At 36.0% G+C, this 23,946-nt stretch overlaps 1 protein-coding gene across 12 annotated transcripts in view; it reads left to right on the forward strand.

Annotated features, from left to right (window-relative positions):
- Window positions 1-23,946, forward strand: part of adgrb1a (adhesion G protein-coupled receptor B1a) — a 316,467-nt gene that overhangs the window by 144,790 nt on the left and 147,731 nt on the right. For all 12 annotated transcript variants that reach the window (XR_005234257.1, XM_037980552.1, XM_017436779.3 and 9 more), the window contains 4 exons: window positions 372-566; window positions 2,895-2,963; window positions 6,563-6,671; window positions 22,645-22,788. Coding sequence is in view for 11 of the 12 variants with exons in the window: in XM_037980552.1 (XP_037836480.1) it covers window positions 372-566; window positions 2,895-2,963; window positions 6,563-6,671; window positions 22,645-22,788 (517 nt within the window). In the remaining variant the exon portion in view is untranslated. The remainder of the gene's footprint in view (window positions 1-371; window positions 567-2,894; window positions 2,964-6,562; window positions 6,672-22,644; window positions 22,789-23,946) is intronic.

A 23,946-nucleotide genomic window follows, 5' to 3' on the forward strand; every position in this document is an offset into this window, starting at 1 on the left:
TTCATAACACAGATTAAAATCAAAACAAAACATATCTGACTTAGTTTGCTGGTGTTTTTTTTCTTCATTTTTTATTTTTCATCTCATCAGGTGAAGTTGTTTGTTCTGGTTGCTGCAAAGCAAAAACAACCTAATAAAATCATTGATTGTGACTTATGGTATAAAATTCCCAAATACACCATTGCTTTCACACACAATGTAATGTCAAAGCTAGTTAGCTGTTATACTGCTAACTTTGTCACAAAGCAACATAAAATCAACTAAAAAAAGATTTAAATAGTTGTTTATTAAGACCTGCTGTGTTGACCATTGTCATAGTCATGAAAAGAGAAGCTTGAAATGTAGCTAACAGAAGCAAATGTTTCCACCAGACTCGGGAACACTTGTCCAAAGCACAGCGTGGACTTGTGGGAGATGGAGTTTCAGAAGTCATGACCAAGCTGAGGGTCACATCCAGTGATGGGACTAGCTACAGTGGAGATCTGCTGGCTATTTTGGATGTACTGAAGAACATGACAGAGATCTTCAGGAGGTCATACTACAGCCCCAGCGGTGCAGACATGAGGGTAATTTCATAAAATGATTTTTGATCATTTGGAAAACCTCACAAAAATAGGTCTAAGCTTACAGTAAAAACTTTAGCAGAAAAAAGCATTAACATTTGGTTGTACAGAGTCATTCTGCCTAGTACTATACGGTTTAACCCAAATAATTACTTGAAGAGTTAACAAGTACTTTGTAGGTTTTATCATCATTCATGGTAGAAAGGCAAAACTGACACCATAGGACATATTGTTTTAGCACATGGAAAATTTAGCTCTTACAAAGGTGTACATACCATCAGTTTTGTACCTGATACTGTTTGTATTTATGTTTAAGAAATATTTCCTTTCAGAGCACCACACCTGGGGAGGGGAGAGTAAAATATAATGTTTTATTCAAAAAAGAAGAATTGACAAATTTCACCAATATTTACAACAAAAATATATTACTGTTTGGAGCACCATTTGGACTTACAACTATATAGTGGAGGCAAGTTTATTGACCAATAAAATGATGGTGAATGTAAATAAATATAAAATGTAAAATTAATAAAATCTTAAAAGCCAATTAGTACAAATGTATTATTTCTATTACAAATAATATTTGTATTAAATCATAAATTCAGTATTACTGAGTTACTTGTATTACTCAGTGTGTTTAAATACACTGAGAGTTTAAGCCTGTCTGATATGAAGGGGCAGCTGGCTCCACAGTTTAGGAACTACAACTAAACACCTGATCACCTCTGTGGACCAGCCTGAAAGCAAATGAGATCGAAGGGTTCTGCAGGGCACATAGAGCCGCAGGTGGTCAGACAGATATACAGGGGCCTACCCATTCAGGGCCTTATAGGTCATCAATAAAACTTTAAAATCAATTCTAAAATGAACAGGAGCCAATGAAGAAATTGTGCACCGGGAATTTATTGTCATACTTTTATTCGTATGAGAAGACGAGCTGCAGTTGTAAGACACCTGGCTCACACCAACATACAGAGTTACAGTAATTCAGTTGGGATGTAATAAAAGGCTAGATTAGTCATTCAAAGTCTTTCAAAGATAAACAGTTTTACCTTAGATAAAAGCCTCAGTTTAAAAATGATTGCTTTACTACTGAACTAGCTACAAACCCTTTCTTAAAGATAAAATTTGAATCAAATATCACTCCCAAATCTATAATGTGTGATTTTACAAACAGCTCCTATCTATTCAGATCTGTAGGAGAAGCACTGCAGTTATCACTGGGTCCATAAATGATTACTCTCTTTTTTCTCATTGAAGTTGAGAAAGTTTGACTCCATCCAAGCTTTGATATCAGTAAGACACAAAACAGTAATTTTAATCATAAGAAAAAAAGATTACGCTTCAACTGAAGGTAGATCTGAGTGTGAAATTTTCTAAAGATGGAGCCTAAGGGGATCATGTAGATGGAAAATACAATCAATCCAAAAATGGAGCCCTGGAGAACAACACATGTGAGGGGGCCTGAGGAGTAAACACATTACCCAAGACTTCCAGAGTAACATCTGTCAGGTAGACCAAACTTGAACCACTTTAATTCAGTACCTTGAATGCTGCATTTGTCCAGCCTGGATATCGGAATTCTGCAGTTGACTGTGTCAAAGGCAGCTGTCAGTTTTAAAAGAAAAAAAAAAAACAACAACAGGTGAGTCTTCTAAGTCTGTGGCTAATAAAAGATCATTAAAACTTTTAAAAGTGCAGTTTATACGCTGTGAAGGGCTTTAAAATCAGACTGAAACATTTCAAGACTATTGTGTAAATTTCAAAAGGATGCAGCTGCACAATAATTATCCCGACCAAAATTTTTGATAAAAATGGAAGTTTTGAAACTGGCCTAAAATTTAAAAGGACAGATTGGTCATGTTTAGTTTTCTTAAGATGACCAACTGCCTGTTTAAAACAGGTTAGAACAACACCTGAAGTGAGACTTGGTAAAAATCACTTAAATGTCAGACCCAACAACCTAAAAAACATACTTTAAAAAATTAGTTGAAACAACATCATGTGGACAGGAGGATGTCTTCATGTTATCATCAATTTTCTTCAGCTGATTAAAACACAAAGGCTCAAACTGATTAAAGACAGGAGATGTGATACAGGTGGATGGTTCATGTGAAGGCTGACAGATCAGTGAATTGAGGCATTGTATGTTGTTGGTAAAATAAATTTATAGATTATTAAAATAAAATTTACCTGACTAGGGAACAATAAACTGAGTTCATGGTTACTGTATTTTCTTTTTTATTATTGCTGTTCCTACCCCCTTCTCATTTTTACGAATACCAGAAAGACTACTCTCACAGGTTTGGAAATATTTTCTCTGTTTTCCAGAACTTTGTACAATCAGTCAGCAATCTGTTGATGGAGGAGAACCGAGATAGATGGGAAGAAGCACAACTGGCAAGTACCAGCCTCTCTTTCTAAAACATCATATCATTTGTAATTTCATCCACTGATGAACTGTGCGTTTAGTAATAACAACCCTGAAGCTCATGAATAAAAAAAAAAAGTGACAAAGACAGGTGGACAAACAGCCCACCTGTATCTTTTCAGACAGACAGTGGTGAGGAGACAGGACAGACAAGCAGAGGACAGAAATAGCTATAGTTAATGAGCAAACAAGACAAGGCAGACACCCACTCCTCCATCTGCTGCACACATCCATTTCTGCATTCCTGTCTGTACCTTCATCCAACCCTCTTCTCAAGACTGTCATCATGCAGGTGGAGGAGCAACGCTAAATAAACCAACCTGTTCTCATGAGAGGTCCTAAAATGCATTAATGCACACATTATTATTCCAGCATTACAGAAAACTGACAACAAGAACAAGTACATTTTAAATGTTTTTGAAACTAACACTATTATCCTTGAACATTTCTGAAGAAATTTTAAGTGATGCCAAGGCAGCTACTGCCCAAAATCCCAACATAATGCTGTAATAGTCTAAGATAAAAAAAGAAATCCCAACATTTTGATATATGACCTCAAAAAGTGTAACGAGAACCAAGATAATTGCTAGTGGCTCATTATGGTTACCATGGTAACCACATAACTGTGTTTGTCACTCCCTCACTGTCAAATGAATTGGAGGCAGAAAGGTAAAAAATGCCAACTGAATAGTAAAACTCAATTATTTGCTGTTCAAACCCCCCCATTCCACCACCACCACCAGAAACAATTGGACTGAGTGGCAGAAGACTTAATGTCACATAGATATTTTTTTCTTTAGTGTTTTATGTAGGAGATATGACAACTTAAATGGATAGCCCAAGCAACTTTCTGAAGTGATGTTCTGTTTAACAGTTATTAACTGTTAGAACCTTATCAATAATGAAACACAGAGTATGAAGAAAGTTGCTAAAGTTTTCAAAGTAAATAATTTTCCGTTTGCTTTTTTTTTTAAACTTATTTGCAGTTATAGTTATGGTGCAGGACAGGTCAACACTCACGTTTGTCATTAGATTTAACGTTTTGCCTTTTTAACAATAATCATATCTGCAGGCAGCTCCAGCAGAATCTCTTAGGAACAGAAATTTAGTCTGCTCCATGTTCACATTCTGCTAGTGTTTATTCTGCTCACTGATACCTTCACCACTAATGCTGGACCTCATGTGATCTTATTGCAGGAATGGCATGCAACATAACCTGCTGTGTTCAACAATGTAAATTTTCAGTTTACAAAAAAAAAAAAAACATTTTGTAAAATTAAAATGAGAAGATAAATTAGCAATCAAGCAACTTGGGGCACACAGACCAGACATGAACAGAGCACAGAAACTGTGTGACAGAGGGGGGATATACAACGGGACATTTTCTCCAACATGATCAACCATTACTAATTTGCTTTCTCTGTCTTTAATTACACTTAGATTGCCCACAAGTGGATCTTATTAAACTACTTATGAGGCTTTTGAACATAATGGTTAAGGATTTAAAGCAAAAGGGGTGAATACATATGCATGCACCACTTTTCAGTTTCGTATTTTTCCAAAGTAAACTCACTCATGCACAGGAAAAATTTGCATCCATCCATAAAGGCCCCATGCTGGGAGGGGTTGGCCATGTCCCTGCTGTATAAACTTACTACGCTTAAATAATATATTAATAAGGCTTTTGAATGTGTCTAGCTTATAAATAAATAGTGGGAGCAGTTGAAGAATTAGGAACAAAAACCAAAAACCCAATAATATTCATGCTCAGGAACCGCTAGTAGGCTTTCTTAAACTCTTTCCTGAGTTTTAGGTTTTGCGACGGCCAAAGTTGCAGCCCTTTAGGCAACTTGTTACCTGTCACATGTTATTTCTTTTCTCAATTCAAAATACAAATACAAACAAATAACAACAACAACCAAAAAAAACATTTAAAATGTATTTTTCTCTAAAACTAAATTGAAAAAAAAAAATAATTTGTTGCAGAATTGTTGTGGTTTGTTTAAACAGAAAATAACAAGAAATAAGGACTCAAGGTGACAAATGATATAAACCTGGAAGATTGGGGGCACTTTGAGACAGGATTTTTTACCCTAATTATACCATTCCTATCACTTACTGTATGCTGAACACATCATTTAATAGAAGCATTTTGCAATAAAATTGTTGATTTAAACACAATTCTTTCATAGATTTATTTGTTCAGTGACATCCCAAAGCAGGCTGAGACAACATTTGAACATTTTTGTGCATATTCCGATGCTATAACTAAAGTAGAACAGCTTAAATATAAAGCTTGATTTCTTTTAAAGTTAGTTCTATAGCCTAACTTACATGACATTAACTAAAACAAATCAAGAATCTTACTTGCCCTTACATTCTTTTGTTAAATACCAACTTTATCTTCAAAAGGCATTGACCATGCAACAGTTAGACAATGTCTTTGTGATGTGTTTGGCTGGTGATGTGAGAATATACTGCTGGGAGCCTTTTTCTATATCAAACTTAAGCTTTAAAATATTGTGAGCACAATGAGTTTAATGCCTTTTCCTGTTTGCTTATGTAGTCATGGGAATTTTCTTTTCAGACTGCCAAATGTCGGTGGCAGACAAATTCATGTAGTGTGATTTATCAAGATTTGTGGTACAAATTTATTGGTGATTGCACCATTATTTCCCTCTGAGAGGAGGTTATTGATGTGGCTTTGGTAATTGTGGTAAGGAGGAAATGCTGCAGCTAATAATAAAAAGTGTGCGGGAAAAAGAAATTTCTTCTGCAGATGTTAAATCATTTAGAATGCCAAAAGAAAATATTACCTGAACACTGAATACTGTTGATTTTCAGTACATATAAATCCTCATCTACCAGAGTTATCAAAGCAAGCTCGGGACAATTTTTAGTTTTAGAATATTTTAATTTGCCTGTCAGAAAGAATAAATTGAGGTGTAAGTTTCAAAACACTGATCTAATGTTTAATGTTTGCTGACTATTGTAAAGGTTTTTACATTAAATATCACAGATACTGGAAAAACATATATAAACGAAATTGTTTTTCTTCACTGTACATTTTTTCCTGGCATGGATGGTTTCACTTCTTTCAAGCTCAGTGCTTGAGATTGAATGTTTTGTTCCAGTAGCCCATTTCTCATCAGATGTCCTGGTCTCCCAACATCTGAATCTGAAATACAGACAGACATGACTTTACTAATCAATTGATGAGCAGTATGTTTTAGCTTTGAAACACTGTTTGGGTCTACTGAATTTTATTATAACATGTTAGTCAATAAGACCCTTGCAGTAAATCTTTGGTAAACTGCAAATGTTTCTCACTGTTGAAATGTTGTTATTGAATGAACATAGTCATTGCATGAGTTGTTGTGTACAAACTGTAAATGTGAGGTTTTTGAGACACTGAAACACTCAATAAAGAAGCATCAGTGTAACAATGTTTGCCTTCAACTCAGCATGTGTGTAAAAAGCCTTTTGTGTGTTTTAGGTATAGGAATGTTCATGTCAATTCCATAATCCCTCTTCTTTCATACTTGTCTCATGTGTCTCTTTTTCTTAGCTGGGACCCAACATCAAGGAGCTGTTCCGTCTGATGGAGGACTTTGTGGATGTCATTGGTTTGAGGATGAAAGACTTCCAAGACATGTATGAAGTCACCGATAACCTAGGTCAGCCTTGTCTATGTTGAGAATATCTGTCTGTGCATGAAATGAATCTCTTTGAAATGTTTTAATTCCACTAAAGACCAATGTTTAGTGCCATGGTAATGATCCCTAACAATAACAACAGTACTGCATGATTTATACAGAGCTTTTCTCTGCCATCGACTGGAAACCAGTTTTGTTTGGTTAATATTTTCATCACAATAGTAGACTAAAATGTGTACTAATTAATTTTGTTTTAAACATTTTATTAAAACTATGAAGGACATCTGTTGATATCAGCAAAAAGAAATTTAAAAACTCCATTTTATTATTGGTGGGCATTGGTGCTGCAAGAAAGATTTGTTAAGCACAATTTTGGGGAATATGCATAAGGTACAGTCAAATGTACTGTTGTAAAATTAAATGAAAATTAAACATCCATTATCGTATTTGCCAGGTAGACCAGTTTAAAATTAATACCACCCCAGGGACTCTGTGGTCATGACCATCTGGTGATGCCTCAACTTTGAACTTTTTCACCTGTTTACAGAAGTTAAACAGTCCCCAATAACTTTTATTTGTATCAAAGTAACATAGACAGAAAAGCTTAATCATACCCATATAATGACTGGAACAATAACATATAATGCACTTAAATCAAAGTAATCTAAACAACCTATATGATTAATATTTTTTCAATAGTTTAAATTTGGCTTGGATTAAGACTTGGATTTATAGCCATTGAAATGATCAAACAAGGTCTTTTATTCCTACTAGTTGGAGATCCCTTTAAATGTTATAGAAATATTACTGTTGCCATCTACAAAACGATTAAATGTTTTGGGTTGAGCAGACTAATGATAATGTAATTCCCTAAAGGAGAGTGAAATCTGAGTCTCCCACATGAAAGGCAGGAACACTACCTATACACTGAAGAGGAGCTTCTGAAAACTCCCACTCACTGGAAGCCAGTTATCCCTGTTGTCTTCACCCCTCCAAACCACTGTTAATGCATAAATGTATTGCTTATATAAATGGTGGATATGTATTTTGTTGTTTATCTATCGTAAATATTTTTAACATTGGAATAAGTTTTTGCTCTGTAGAATGCTTGACTCCAGATAGTAAGGAAATTACCTTTAACCTTTCTTAGACTGATGGGCAGCAACCATTGCTTGCTGATGGATTTCCACTTTGGCGTTGCGTGAACACATACCTGTATGCTCCAGAGCAGCAATCTGACAAATCTGCTGCTTTTACAGAGATGATCACTCTGATAATGATCAATACATATAATAATCAGCAGCTGTCTGATACTGAACCTCTCAAATTCTGCAAAAGCAGCAAGGCTGGACATGAATAATTTCAGAACCTTATTATTATTAAGTCCTGATATGTAAAACCTTATAACTGAAAAAGGGTGGTCTTTCTTGTTTCTGTGACTGTACAGACACTGGGAATGTTGTACTTCAAATGATGTTTGATCTTTAATGTCTTTAGATCCTGCCAGGCAAAAAAATTAATTCCTTAAAAATAGATTTTTCATTTTACCAGAAGTGCTAAAAACTGATAAAATTGTTTTAAAAGTCCTTTTTCTGTTTTTTTTTCTTTGATTTTGTCTTAGTCAAATCATTTCCATTTCTTAATTGGTCCCAAAATTGTGAACGCATGTTGCATTTTCCACCTTTAACAACAGTGTCATATTGATCTACCTTAATTTCTGAATAAAATCTATTTGACCCTTTTGCTGTGGCATAAATACATCAATACTCCAATAGACTGTACAACATTAATAATAAACATGGATAATACACCAATCAGTCAATTTAATCACTTGTCTAATAGTAAATACGTTCCCTTTTTTACTGCCACAACAGCTCTGACCTTTTTGAGAGATGATTTCCATCATACTTCTATGGGTCTTCTATGGTATCCTGCAGTAAAATGCCAGTAAATATTTTTGGTACGAAAAGTTGTGGGGTGTTGCCCCCGTGGATTTAACCTATTTGCCACCAGATGCTGGATTGTATTGTGCCAACACCTCATACTCATTGTCTTCCTCAGACTACTCTTAAACCATTTCTGCTGAGTGGAAAGCCATATAATCTTGCTGCTAAAGCCACCAACATCTAGCAAAGTTGTTTTTGTGGAGCAGTGTTCTTGTTTGCTTGACTGTGTTAGCAAAATATCTCATGAACCATTGGAAAGGCTTTGTTAAAACTCTTATAAAATAATCATTTGAAGTGTATCTACAACTGGGTAACTTTTGGAGTAAATCTGATTTAAAATGGCCACCACAGCATAGCAACCTCAGTAAACACACAGTGGCTGTAATGCTGCCAATTTTACAGATATTGAGCTAACATTTGGTGTGGTAGCTGGGAGTCATCCTCAATATTATGCAAAATTGTTGTCTAAATTTTTGCCCTTAACTATTGGAGTCCACTCTTTCTATTAGCAAAGTATCTGATGAAACACAATGGAAATTTTATTGAAACTTTCAGAAAGTAAATATTTGGTGTGTTTCTACAACTAAATAACTTTTGGAGTCAACCCAGTTCAAGATTGTCACCACAGATAATTGGCATTAGTCAACACAGAAATGCTATAACTCAGCTAGTTTTACAAATATTAAGCAAAGGTTTTATGCAGTAGTAGATGAACAGGATTCCCATCACATACTCACAGCACTACACATAGTGCAATAGTTTTGCTTAAAACTTTGGCATTACAGTGCGTACAAAAAGTATTCACCCGCTTGTATGTTTTACCCTTTTAGTGGTATTATAAATCAGTCACGGTCAACATAAATTGGCCTTTTTCACAAAAAAAAACCCTCTTCAGTGTCAGTGTGAAACCAAATTGCTACAAATGAATTCAAATAAAAAAATGGAATTTAAATAAAAAGTGATTGCATAAATATTCACCACCTTTAAAGTGACTGTCCTAATTCAGCTCAGAAAAGTACAAGTCAGGGGATGGATACAAAATTATTTCTAAGGCCCTAAACATCCCCAGGAGTTCTGTTAAGTCCATGAGTCAAACTCAGTGCAATAAGGAGATTAGAGAGAAAGGCCAGCAAGAACCCTGAGAGCCCCCTGAAGGAGTGCTAAGCTTCAGCAGGTGAGATGGGAGAGACTCATAAACTTTGCTTAAATGATTAAAATGGTAGGAGAGAAGATGGAAACTAACTATTGAATTAAAGAAAAGCAAAATAAAAAAGTGTTGTCATGCTATATTGTGTCTGACTGTCATCAACCCCAGTGTAATCATGAAATATTTCACTAAGGATACAAACCACAGCCACAAAAAACATAATGAAGCAACCTGACTTTCCACTGTTTAATGCAGTTTGTGTGGGGTTCTTTTGTGAGTATTGAAAACAATACTTGGTATGTCCTGGGTGGAACTCCTGAGGTCAGGAGAGGAGGTTTTATAGTGGCTTGATGTCAACATCCTTGGTTATCACAGTTACTTATCAGAAAAGCTTCAGTCCATCTCTGGTGTGTTCTTGACAGAAGCTTTGGCTATTGAGTCTGAAATGTCCCATAGACCACCTGAATGCTTGGAGCTGGCTCCGATCCTTAGATGGAAGAGAGCACTCTTGTGTTTCAGTGCTCAAAGTCCAACAAATGTGATGTGACTGTTTGTTGGTTCATTAAAACTCAGTGAGAAGGCTAATAGTTGTTGTTGCACTTACTAAAGATAAGAAGTGAACTCAGTCAGTTCTGTTGGAGCCAAAGTTAATCAGCAAGCATCTGATGACTTTTAGACTGTGAGAAGGTTGATAGTCCAACAACTTCTTTTGTGAAAATCTAAAACAGACAATTCTCAGTATCATTCTTTTCATGCTGGCATAAAAAGAAGAAAGCTAATGTTGTTTTACCAGTGTTTTGCAGTAAGTGGAATGTGATGATATATGTGGTCTGATAAACTCACCCAGCCAGTGCAAGCTGTTTTTCTAAAACAGATTACATTGTAAAAAAAATCTTTCATGAGGACAGTAGATGTCAATAATTTTTTAAGTATTTGTCCCCTTAAAATTAGTTTTTTTCTTTTTGTTTTTTTTTTAAGTTTTCCATAAATAAAAAAGTCTGTTTTTTTTTAACCTTAGTACTTTCGATCTTAAAGTGATTTTGTTAGATTTCACCATAAATTGAGTTGATAAAACTCAGTTCAACAGTGTATATCAGAAGTAAAATGTTAGGTCATGCCTTCTGCAGCACCAGACGAGCCGTTAACTTTGTTTCTCCATGTGGGAGTGGCAGGAAGGACAAAACATTTTCTTCAGTTATTTGGGATAAAATTCAACACAAGGCATGTAAGTAACCATTTTTCCTGTTTATATTTCTTTTTAGTATAAAATGTAGTTTTATGCAACTTACAAAGCATGTTCATGTTGTTTGCACTGTTAGTGTTTGAATTTTTGTCCCTGCCATGCAAGGCCTGACCGAATATGTTCTAATATCAGCTAGTTAACTGTGGTGAAATATTGTTTATAGTATAAACTGCGTCCTTTTTGTATTTTCTCTTCTTCTCTTCAAGGTTTACATAAAAATTGCTGTTCATCTTAATGTTTACCGTATGCCTACATGCATGGCAGGCAGCTTAAGCAATGTAACATTTCCAACTTCAAACCAACCAAACAAAAGGAAAAAAAAAATGAAATAAATATAAGATGCAGATGTCTTGACATGTATTTTAACATTTCTTTGTGCTGGAGTTTAATTTCTGTGAAACTCCAACAGCTTATTTTAATAAAATCCAAAACAGACAGTGCACAGTATGATTCTCTTCATGCTGGTGTAGAAGGAAGTAGTGGTGGGCAAATCGACCCAATCAGAATAAAAATATTGTTTATATAAATATAGTACAATACTGGCAAAACAGAACAAAATTATAGCAAGTGCATTTAATAGGATTCAAGAGGCTGGACACTAAGGAGGAAGAGAAGGACTTGTATTGACTGGCAAGAGAGATCAGACTGGAAAGGATGTGCAGCAGGTTAGGCTTGTTAAGGATAAATGGTATAAATGGTAATATTCTAACAAGCAGGAAGAATGTGATGGGAAGATGGAAGGAGTACTTTAAGGAGCTAATGAATGAAATTAATGGAAGGGAAGGTCAAGTAGAGGTCATAAGCTGTGGCTCAGGAAGTTGAAAAGATAAGTGAGGATGAAGTGTGAATTGTTAGAAGTGAGAAGTGTGTTGGTGCCCATTTTTTAAGAACGGGTGATGTAGTAGCAACTACAGGGGGATTTAGTTGATAAGCCACACATTAAAGATCTAGGAGAGAGTTGTGAAAGCTTTTTTAAAGATTTAGACAAGAGGTGACTATTTGTGAGCAGCAATATGATTTTATGCTCAGAAAGAGCACCATAGATGCCATCTTTACTTTTAGGATGCTGATGGAGAAGTACAGAGAGGGTCGTAAATAGCTTTATTGTGTTTTTGTGGATTTACAAAAAGCAGAGGTCACAAAGATGCAAGACTTCAAGTACTTAGGGTCGACTGTCTAGGAAAACAGGGAGTGTGGTAAAGAGGTGAAGAAGAGAGTTCAGGCAGGATGGAGTAGATGGAGAAAAGTTTCAGGAGTAATTTGTGACAAAAGAGTGGCAGCAAAGGTCAAAAGAAAGGTTTATAAGACAGTGGTGAGTCGAGCTATGTTATATGGTTTGGAGACAGTGGGACTGACAAAAAGACAGGAGACAGAACTGGAAGTGGCAGAGCTGAAGATGTTGAGGTTCTCCTTGGGAGGGTGGACAGGATTAGGAATGAGGTCATCAGAGGTACAGCACAGGTTGAACGACTGGGAGATGAAGTTAGAGAGGCAAGACTGAGATGGTTTAAACATGTGCAGAGGAGGGACAGTGGGTATATTGGTAGAATGATGTTAGCGATCCAGCTGCCAGGAAAAAGACAAAGAGGAGATATATGGATGCAGTTAGTGAGGACATGTAGGTAGTTGGAGAGAGGACAGAGAACATTGAAGACAGGATGGAGGAGAATGACTAATAATAATAATGTGCATTAATATTATTATTATTATTATATTTTAGTAATATATTTGAATAGAGTATTCTAGCAGACAGCACCACAAACAAACTGACAACTTTCTGCCCAAAAATATTATCTATTTATAGTTTTAAAAATCCTACGGGTTTTGTGCTGATCTAATGAATGATCTGCTGTGGAGTACAAGGCAGTGAGCTCAGCACATCACTTTTGGTCTGAATGCCCCTTCAGGGAATTATTATACTGGCAACATGTTTGTTGTCATGTTATTTTATTTTAGTATACCAGTAGATGTAAATTTGTGGGTCTTTTCTGTGTAATATATGCGTGGAAAACCCATTTACTGGAAAACAATTATTCACAACACTTGTAATATAGCTATTGCCATTTTTTTCTAACTTAACATGTTCCTGTCACTGATAGTGTTTTTCATCTATTGAAACAATTTTCATGTACGTTGTATAATGTAATAAAAGTTAATAGAGTTGAGAAGAAACACTTTGAGAATTTCTTATAACTTTAGTTACATGTCAAGATGTTTTTGCTGTTTGTTTGTTTTACAAGTAGATAGAAAATGTACCTGAATGTTTTACTTAAAGAACTAGACATTAAAACAAGTATTGCAGATTGTTAGATTGTAACATAATCATAACACCAGAAATCTCTGTATAAAATACACAACTCTTTTCCTTTGCATTAATGACTCTGTTTCTGTGTTGAAAAGGAAACAGCAAAGATCACTGTGCACAAAGATCTGATACTGCACAGTATGAGGATCCATATTTGCTGTGAGCCATATGCTGCTGATATTATCATCAAAGGAATACCTGCACTAAAACATTCATCCTGCTCTTTGGGTTGACTTACACCGGAAATCTCCAGTATACTTCCACACATGCAAAAAAAACCCCCAAAAAACAATGCACCCAAACCAATCCCCAGGTTCATGACTCGAGAAGCTTCAAGCCTGAAGCGTTCACATGGATGTTAGGCCTGCACTTAAATACAGCTGTTATGTTGTGTCTCTTTAGGATTGTTAACTTTTGTTTGAGCCTACATTAATTATAGGTTGGCACACTCCTGTTAACTGTTTTGTTTTGTACATTTGTTCAAGCTTGATCACTGGAATTCTATAAAATGTTGTACAGTTTTGACTTGCAGTTTTTTTTATTACTGAAATCCAAGTTTTAAAATCTGGTGTAATGGTTTTAAATTCTAATTTTTACCAACTGCTGATTTTCTAAACAGCCACTGCACTTTAAACTTAATTTTTTGTGTTTGAAATGGTGCAGCTGAGATGCACCATTGACACAAAGATGTGTTCCAAGTTGCACTTTAACAGCTAAGGTCAAATATTCTGACCTGTGAAATGTTTATGTTGACTTTTTCTTTTCTGTTTTCCTCACAGTTTTTTTTTTGTTGTTTTTTTTTCTAGGGATGTCAAAAAACACATTACTTGACTGGATAAGTTTATTAAAAATGTGCAGTTTTTCCATATATGAATATCTTAGAAGATGTTTTACAAGCTGCATTTTGTAAGCTATGGTTATAGGGTTTGGCAAGTATGTGAATGCACTTTATTAGTTTGTTGTTATTGTTTGCACAAAGATTAAACAAATGTTTAAAAAGATATTGGTCTTATGATTCTTTTAATGTCATATTATTGCTAACTATATTTTTAAGAGGTTCTTTTTTTCACATAGAGACAAAGAACCATTCGCACTTTTATTCAAACCTAGGGACCAGTTAACTTACCATGCATGTTGTAGGTCTGTGAGAGGAAACATTAAAACCAATGTGTGCACAGAATTGCCAAAAGAAAAACTTACAACCTTCTTTCTGTGAGGCAACAGCATCTAACCACTGCACCACTGTGCCACCCACATAAAACATTTAAGTTTTATTATTTGAACAGGTCTCGGAGGTTGGAAACATAGGTTAGGAAGACATTTAAGGTTTTGTTTTTATTTGGCTTTTTTTCTGCTCAGCCTTCGTTTCACTCCAGAAATATTGTTCCCAAACAATTGATAAGAAATTCATAAACAATCTTCTGGTTGCCATAGAAATGATGGCCACTTGAGTGCCACTTGAGTGCCTCAAACTTTACTTAACTTAACTTACTTTACTTAATTATTTCTACTCTATTTCTAAACAATACAAAAAGAAGGTTCTGTTTAAGATGACACCAATGTTTTTTCTTGATGATCAAAAAATGACAGCTATGTCATGCTACAAGATATCTTGGTTAATGCTGATACTTCCATTTAAAGCATTTATTAATTGACACTGATGGTATGCTGGTAATATCATGCATCAAAAATTATTTAAATGCCATTTGCTAATGTCAAATCTACACCCATTGCTTAGCCAGCCAGCAACCAAACACATTTGTGGGAGTTCTCTAAAAGAAAATGGGAGGCAAGAAAAGCAAAATCCGAAATGTTAACTTTTCAGTGGAAACTTCAAAGGGTGTCAATGCAGGTACTGCACCAACAAACATTCTCTAAAACCCAACAGTAATTTGGGATTTCTTTTAATCTAAGATAGATTATTATAGAAACTGTAGCAGACATGTTAAGATGGTGTGAGTAAAAAAAATGGTGGAAAAGAAATTGTAAAGCTAGTCAGCTGAAAATTTACATCACCACACTCTCAGTTGATCATTGTGTAGTGATGGCAAAATCGAAACAATGTTTCGCTATGTACTGAAACATTCTGGAACATTTGTTCTGAAACACTGTTCCAAAATCTTGCCTGATTTTAAAACCTGCAGTGTATTTGCAAAATCTCACCATATTTACTTGAGTGTCTAGTAACGAGTGACACACTGCATTATAGAATGATACTGATGTGGAAGGGGTAGAAAGCTTTTCAGTCCTCATTTTGTTGAACAGGCTGTTTTTTCTGAATAAAAAATACTTAAAAGTACAGAAGCACCCCCTTTAAATACAGACTAATTCAAATAAAATATCCTTTCATTTAAATAATACAATCAACCAACACAAAACTTAAACTGAATGTGTAAAAAATTATAATTATATCAAAATGCCAGTTCAGATATGTGAAGTTAAACTTTCTCTGATCTGTTTCTACTGTGTGTATGTCTGAGCTATAGAGCTCCAAGGAGAGCTGGATTTCCCCACTTGTTTCTCCAAAATCCCACTGTTGTCTATAAGAAAATTTTTTTTCTTTTTTTTTGGTCAGATTTAGTCTATGATGACAGTTCCTGCATGGTTTTAACAAGTCATAAAACCTCTTAAGTTTATTAATGCTGAGGATTGCCGAGCTTAGATGAACAGCTCGAGGCGAGGATCAGGGCAGTCTTCCCCTCAAAAGAGGGAGCCGGGCCGAAGCCTTCAAGGCGGGCTGTGGAGCGGTCGGAGCAGCAGGCCTTGTCCAGGGAGACCTGGTTGAGCAAAGAGGGAACTGAATTAGTCAGGTCGAGATAAGGGAGTGACTCTGGGGGATGATGCGCATGGCGAAGTTGAGGTGCCCCAGCAGAGACAGAAGCTGGCGCTTAGAAATAACCGTGAAGGACAAAAATGACTTGGAAACCTTGCGAATGCAGGACATCTCGTCCACTAGCAGAGAAGTGACCATTGAAACAGAATCTAAAGCGATGCCCAGGAAGTCCAACCGCGTGGTGGGGCCAATGGTTTTCTTGTTTTCTAGATGACGTGGTCAACCAAGGCATAGAAAAGAGAGAAGGGGGGATTGAGAATAAGGCTGCTGATGCTGGGGAGGGAGCCGGCGACAGGAGCAGAAAGATTGAGGACGAAATGCTTCTTTCCGGAATACTTCCAGGTAGCTACGCTAAGAGGGCTAACGCGGAATAGAGAAGGGGGTGGGGTCTGTGTGTGTGTGTGTGTGGGGGGCTGCAAATACAGAGACCAATTATATAGCCCTTGGAGACTTTGTGCTGCAACAGTTGGGTCACGATGTCTGAGGCCTGGGTGAGCATGACGAGCAGCTCTGTGTCGAAAACAAATCAATCAAGACAGATGCCGGACTGCGAGAGGACTGACGTGTCCTTGGAGGTGAATGCCTTGTGGTATTGGTAAAACAGGGAGCGGCTGTACTTGAGGTAGAGGTTGGCTATGAGAGACAGATACACGTCAAGCTCGACTCAACACTCAGGATAAACCACACACAAAACGTTTCTATAAATACGGAATGCTGCTAAAAACTCTCGGATTGAAATATTCTTTGAGAAGCGAGGGTCGGCGGATTTAAACATGGCGGTGAAACCGGCTATGGAGGCGACGCACTGATCGACCTTGGGGGAGGGGAGGATCAGGGAGACTAAATTGACATTGCCCTTGCAGGATCTTTGAGCTGAGCCTGGGTAAGATATGTGTATGCATGGACACATAGGACCTGCCTGAACAGGGAAAGAAGAGATGCAAGGACACAGCTGGCATACAAGATGAAATTGAACAAAGCAGAAAAGAGGAGAGAGAGAAGGAAACCAAATCATCTTACCATGAGACTGCCCGGGGCAGACATTGGAGAGAGTAAATGTGGGAGGAAGCGGCTGAGCAACGGGCTGCACCTTATAGATTTGGTGCCGGTGGGACGTGCCCGGAACACTTCACCAGGGAGACGTCCAGGAGGCATCCTAACCAGATGCTCGAGCTACCTCAACTGGCTCCTCTCGATGTGGAGAAGCAGCGGCTCTACTCTGAGTCCCTCCCGGATGACCGAGCTTCTCACCCTACCTCTAAGGGAGAGCTCAGACACGCTGCAGAGGAAACTCATTTCAGATGCTTGTATCTGCAATCTCATTCTTTTGGTCACTACCCAAAGCTTGTGACCATAGATGAGGGTAGGAACCTAGATTGACCGGTCAATCGAGAGCTTTGCCTTTTGGCTCAGCTCTCTTTTCACCACAACAGATTGGTACAGCCCTTGCATCACTGCAGCACCAATCTGCCTATCTGTAGCCTATCCTCGGCTACAGAAGCAGTATGTTACTGATGAAAAAATATAGACAATCCAATGTGTGATGAAAGAAGTTCCATAGTCTGCGATAGCTGTTGATTAGTTTACTTTGGTTTTAGAGTTAATAAACACTACTCCCAAGTGCACTCACAATTTTTTACGAGTTAGCATCCAGTTAGCTTTCTCCTGTTATTGCTTTTTAGTTTTGTGTACTGATGTCATGATAATGATCTGGGGGTAATCAGTTCTCTCCATTTCACGTTCCCATCTCGGTCATTATGCCAGTTGTTTTGTCGACCATGACGGTCCTTGTGATCATCAGAATCTGAATCTGAAGAGTTTTCATCTGATTCTGGAGATTCAGTTGTTGACTCAAGTTCATACTGGTATGGTTGTATATCCATTACTCCCGCAAAGTGTTCCGGCATTTCTTTGTATTCAAAGAAGGCCTCTTCTTCCATTTCCAGAAGTAAACAACCAGACAGCGTTCTTGGCTGGCTGAGGCACAGCGCACGTCACAAACCCAGAATGGCAACTCCACCCCACAAGCCACCCACTTCAGAAATTACCATATTTTTCACACTATAGGGTGCACTGGATTATAACACGCACTGTCAATGAATAGTCCATTTTCGAACTTTTGTCATATATAAAGTGCACCGGACTATAAGGCGAACCGCGTGCACCTCCCAATTTTTTTTACTTCGCAAGGACACTGCACTCCATTCAAAATTGACGAGTTTGGTGCTCTAGCAGAGCTGGTTTGCCTGTATCAGCATTTATATGATCCCACCATGAAAGATCACAAGGATAATCAAACGGTTCAAAATGCATGGAAGAAGACTGCACCGACGTAAGCTTCAAGTATAAACGCCTACACCGCTTGCTCATGTTCACGCCGTGCGTGGAGCCCTGCACGACACTACAAAGAGCGACTATAATTGATCCTTAATGCTGCAAGCGTTGCGGCTTTGTAGTTTACCAAAGTCGTACTAAAACATTACGACTTCTTACATATATAAGGCACTCTGGATTATAAGGCGCACTTGTCATTTTTTGAGAAAATTAAAGGCTTTTAACTGCACCTTATAGTCTGGAAAATACGGTATTGACTAAAACGCTAAAACAAGTAATTTAAGTTTTAGGTCAGAAAAATGGGTCCCTGGAATGTTGTGTGGATGTGTTTAACTAACTAGCATTCACGAAATGTCATTTTTTTAGATATGATTTCAGTTCAACTTTAAATTTGTAATTTTTATTTTCATTTATTGGTTTTTCCATTATCTTTTTTTTTTGCTTTGTCAGCATTCATTTGTTTTGTTTGTTGTAGTTGTGTCTGAGGTTTTGAGGTGTTAATACACTGAAACAAAACCAACAGACCCATCATGTCGCAGCCCAGTCGCAGCAGTTTGACAAATATTAAGCCTTTCCTGCAAAATAATCCAGTTGCTTTATTATTTTATCTTACATGTAAATAACTAAAACCTGCAAAAACCCTAATTATGTAAGGCAACCAAAATTCAGAGCACTCTATTTTCAACTGATCAACTCATTTTGACATATTTTTAATTGTTTTTTTTCCAAAACTGCAACAGGAATAGTGACTCAGGATGGACCTGGAAGAACACTATGCAGAATAGTAAAGAAAGAAATAATTTAATGTTTTATCTTAGCTTAGTTTCAGATAGATTTAAGAGAGGCTGCATGTCAGAACATAGACAACGTTCACTCTGTAAGTTCTGCAGAAATTGCATGGCAGTACAAGGAAGTCTAGAAAATGAAATTGTATGTGAATGGAGCTGGTTATCTTTTAGAGCGTCTACAGATAAAAGTGTGCATAATGATAAGAGCAGGCGCTTCATATTTTCTATTGATATTTATGTTTGTGCATCAATATAATGAATACATCCATATACATGTGGCAGTGATAGCAACAGTCATTACAGATAGCATGAAAAGGTGCTTCCACATTCTAAAGAGCTGTATTTTGTAAGGCCTTGCTTCAATTTGAATCTGAATACCCTCAAATCTAAAACCTTCAAAAGCATTCACACTTCAAGCCTTTATTACTGTGTTAGTGTAACCTGAAAATAGTTTGTTAAAATACTAGAAAAATTAGAGAAATTGCATTTTCTGCAAAAATGCAGTGTAATTGCTGAAAGCTGAGTGACTTTACTGAAATTTGTTGAAGGCAATGGTTGGTAACTAAATTGTTGAGGAGAAGACGCACCAAGAGTTGAACTACATTTACTGGAATGACAAATCATCAAGCTCTTTAATCACATAGACATTCATTTAGAAAGAAATAATTTTACTTCTTGCTACTCAGTAGGTATATAAGGTGTTATCAATACTGGTAATCTTGAACAGTATAAATGTGACCCATTCTGGCAAAATAAGTTGGAATGAGCAGAGGCTGTAGTGCATAAAAAAAGTTTTCTAACACATGTCTTCAGAAATAATCCTTGGTTTTATAACCCTTGCAATTTCCTTTGAAATTGTCAATTTTTCTCTGCTGGCTGCTGTAGTGCTGATAATTGCCTTCTAATCATGTTTAGTTTTATTGTGAAGCATGGGGATTCCCCTTTTTAAATATACAACTGGACTTCACAATGATGTCACTTCAGACCAATAGAAATTGAGTTTTCAAACCGGCACTCTTGTAAACAAATCTAGCTTATTGCCAGGCCTAATAATAAACCATCATATTTCAACAAACTATGTGCTGTTTTGAAGTGTGTGAGATGGAGAATTTGAAAATAACAATAACTCTATATTGAAAAATTCCTCATTGTGACTCATTTCGCCAGCACAAGTCACAAATGAAAAACTAATAAGGCTGAGAGAAAAAAAAAAGTTAACTTTTTGTTGGACTGATGTACAACTTAATTGAGGTATTAAATGTGTGGAAGATGAAATTATGTCAAGATCCATCCATCCATCCATCCATCCTCTTTACCTGCTTCTCCTTTCCTGGTTGCTGTGAGCTGGTGCCTCCAGCCATCACTGTGTGAAAGCAAGATTCTAACCATACAGTAGAATGTCAAGATTAAAGGTCTTATGAATTAGAACATTTTATTGATCCAGTGACCCATTTTTACCAAAACGATAATATAACTTATGAAGACTATACAGAAGAAAAGCTTTATGTTAAAATAAAAGATTTTTCTGTGATTCACTTTAATAGCAGTAGTTTTTCAGTAACTTCTACCATATTTAAACATGTTCAGCAGTTTCAAAAACATTTTACTGTAATTGCAATGTCAGAGACATGGCTGAATGATGATTAAGAACTACAGGATGGTTATGAAATGTAGAAACAACAAGAGAGGAAAAGTCTGATCTTGACTGTAAAATTTTTGATAAAATGACAATGGCTCTTAATGATTTGATGGGCTATGTACCTATTAAAAATAATGTGGAAAAACATAAAAAATATGTTAATTTGTTGTCTTTATTAAACATCAGATTCTCTTATGTTTCTAAGTCATGAGGTGATTTTAGTTTATAAAGATTTCAGCATTGATTTATTAAAAAGAGGCAATCATGTGAAAATGCAGAATTTGCTAATGCTGTGTTTAGTTTGTTTACTATATTAATGAAGTCATGTAGAATAACTAAGCTTACTGCAGCCCTCTTTGCTAATATTTTTGGTAATATATTAGATCAGAAGAGTACGTGGTTGAGTAAATTTTAGTAATGGGAGATTGTAATTCAAGTTACCAGTTGAATATTTTTGCAATTTTAGATATGGAAAAACAAATTATCATTGAGAACAAATTATCGTGTTTCAAAGGTGGTAAAAAGAAAACCTCCTGAATGAACTGAAGCTTTTAAAGAGAAATTAAGAAATCATGATTAGCTAGACGTTTATGTTGATAATGTTAATGATTCATATTGAGCATATTTGTTGTGTAATCAGTATTGTCCTCTTATAGAACTTGAAAAAAAAAAAGATAAGAAAAAAAAATTACATGTCTAGCTATGATAGAGGTTGTAGAAAATATAGCAAAAAATGTAGATAAGAAACACTATGTTGTTAGGGTATTTATTGAATTATGTTTTTATTGATAATTTGCTGTTTTTACATAAATGTAAACAATATTAAATAAGCGGCGTCGTGAATCATTGGTTAAAGTTATTTGGACAGTAGGTTTCAATGTAAAAAAATACAGTATTTATAGCTGTAGATAAACACAATGTTGACTGGGAGTTTGTTGATTTAAGTAAAGCTTAAGACACAATTGACCATTTGTCACTCTTTTATAAACCTGAAAAATGTAATAAGAGATGGTGTAAGTCATTAGTTAAAAAGTTATTTGGACAGCAGGTTATTGTATGTAAAAGTCAATATGACAGAATCACAGTTAAGAAGAATAACATGTGATGTTCCGCAAGGTTCAAAAATGGTCCCAAAATTATTTATAATGTGTATAAATAATATTTGTTCTGTAACTGAGTGACAAATTACCATATTTGAAGATAATACCAACTTTTTTAGCTCTGTTATATTTATGAAAGGTTTAATAAAAACAGTAGAAAGTTAACTTATCTTGGTTAAAAAAAATGGTTTGTTATTAATAAGTTGTCTTAGATAATAAAATAAGTTTTTGTTGTCTGGTGGTGGTACAATTGAATCTGATATGTGAAGATTTGTTAGAACTCAATGTTTTGGGATTGACTCTCAGCTTCTACCACCTCAAATATTAGCCCAGTATCTGTAAACTGAGTTATAACCATGATTTGTTGGCTATTTTTGTAAATTGTGGTGGCCATCTTAAATCCAGCTGACTTCAAAAGTCAAAACCTTTTTCTACTCCAGAATAATAAAGTAAGGACAAAACTTGTTTTCATTTTTTTTAAAACTATGAATTTGAAAAGTGGTGCACACCATATATGAAACATGATACTGTGGGGATATTTTTCATCAGCGAAGACTAAGAAAGAGTGCAAAGAAAGATGGATGGATGTAAATATAACCATGATGGTTGGTCATCAGATTTATATATTTACTTTTATTCTGTACTTTGTTGTGTTTCAGTTTTGAGCATCCACAAGCGTCCAGTGATGGGTCACGCAGACATCAATTTCCCCATGAAGGGTTGGAGAGGCATGGTGGACTGGGCCCGCAACTCTGAGGACAGAGTCAGCATTCCTAAGAACATCCTGTCCACAGGCAAGCCAGGTAAGAGCTTTCACTGGGGACTAATGTTTAAATAAGTTAAAACCCAAACATGTCTTAATCATAGATCATTTCTTATGCATTTCTTAATAATTTTTAAATCATTTCTTTGTTAATCACAGGTAGACACCTTCTACCTTCTGTTTGACAGTGTAAGATTGAATGATTTTTGTGGCTGTTTGTGTGTTTGGTTGTGAGAAAGCTGCAAAGGCAAAAAGCAGACACTAGGAGCAACAGTTGATTTATAAAACTGTGTTTGCTACCATTAATCTGCAGAACAAAGCACCCCGCTCAGACAAACACACGCAGAGATGCTTGTATTTAATGTTGCAAATAAAACATGAAGAAGATCAAAATTATTCTCCATCATCTGCTGTTCAGCAGCTAAACAACAAAAACAACACATTCTATTCAAAAGTGACTTTTAGAAGATGGTAATAGAAAGCCCATCTGCCTGAACAGTCTAATGATACTGACTTGCAAACAGGAGCATCCAACTATTTGTTGTTTGCATGCACAATGTCTGACACAATGTGGCTTTAAAGAAAAGACAACAACTAAAATATTGTTTAAAATACTGTCTGTTCTTTGATAGTTGAACAAACACATTAAATCATTTTTCCTCAATGTAATCCAGTGGTTTTCATATTTTTCATGCAACACCCACCTTTGGATGAAGAAAAATGTCCAGGCCCTCCAGGCCGAGTTTAAAACAGATTCAAATTTAATTGTAATTTTTAAAAAAAACTAAAACAAAATAAAACACTCAAGTTTTATGTTATTACTTTTTTGCTATATTATTGTGTCAATTAAAAATGTTAGATAAATGTTTTTTTTTTAATGATGTACAATAAAACAGAACTTCCACTTTGTTAAAACAATGACACCAGACTACTCAATCGGCCTATGGTCATTTTAAAAAAAGAGAAAAATAAAACAAAATTTCCATTGTGTGAGGAATTGGATTTTTTGTTTCTGTTTTGTTTTCTTTATGGTTTCTCTGTGGGTTTTAGTTAGTGTTTTCAGTTTGGGTTTTTCCTGTTTGTGTTCCTGCTCAGTATTCACTCCTCCTCCGTCACTCTTTTGCCCTTCTTGCCACGCCCATCTCCACCTGTCCGTAATCATCTCCACTCACCTGTTTCCACTTCCCTCGTTACCCTC

The sequence above is a fragment of the Kryptolebias marmoratus genome, linkage group LG16 (genome assembly GCF_001649575.2).
Source record: "Kryptolebias marmoratus isolate JLee-2015 linkage group LG16, ASM164957v2, whole genome shotgun sequence".
NCBI classification, from domain to species: Eukaryota; Metazoa; Chordata; class Actinopteri; order Cyprinodontiformes; family Rivulidae; genus Kryptolebias; species Kryptolebias marmoratus.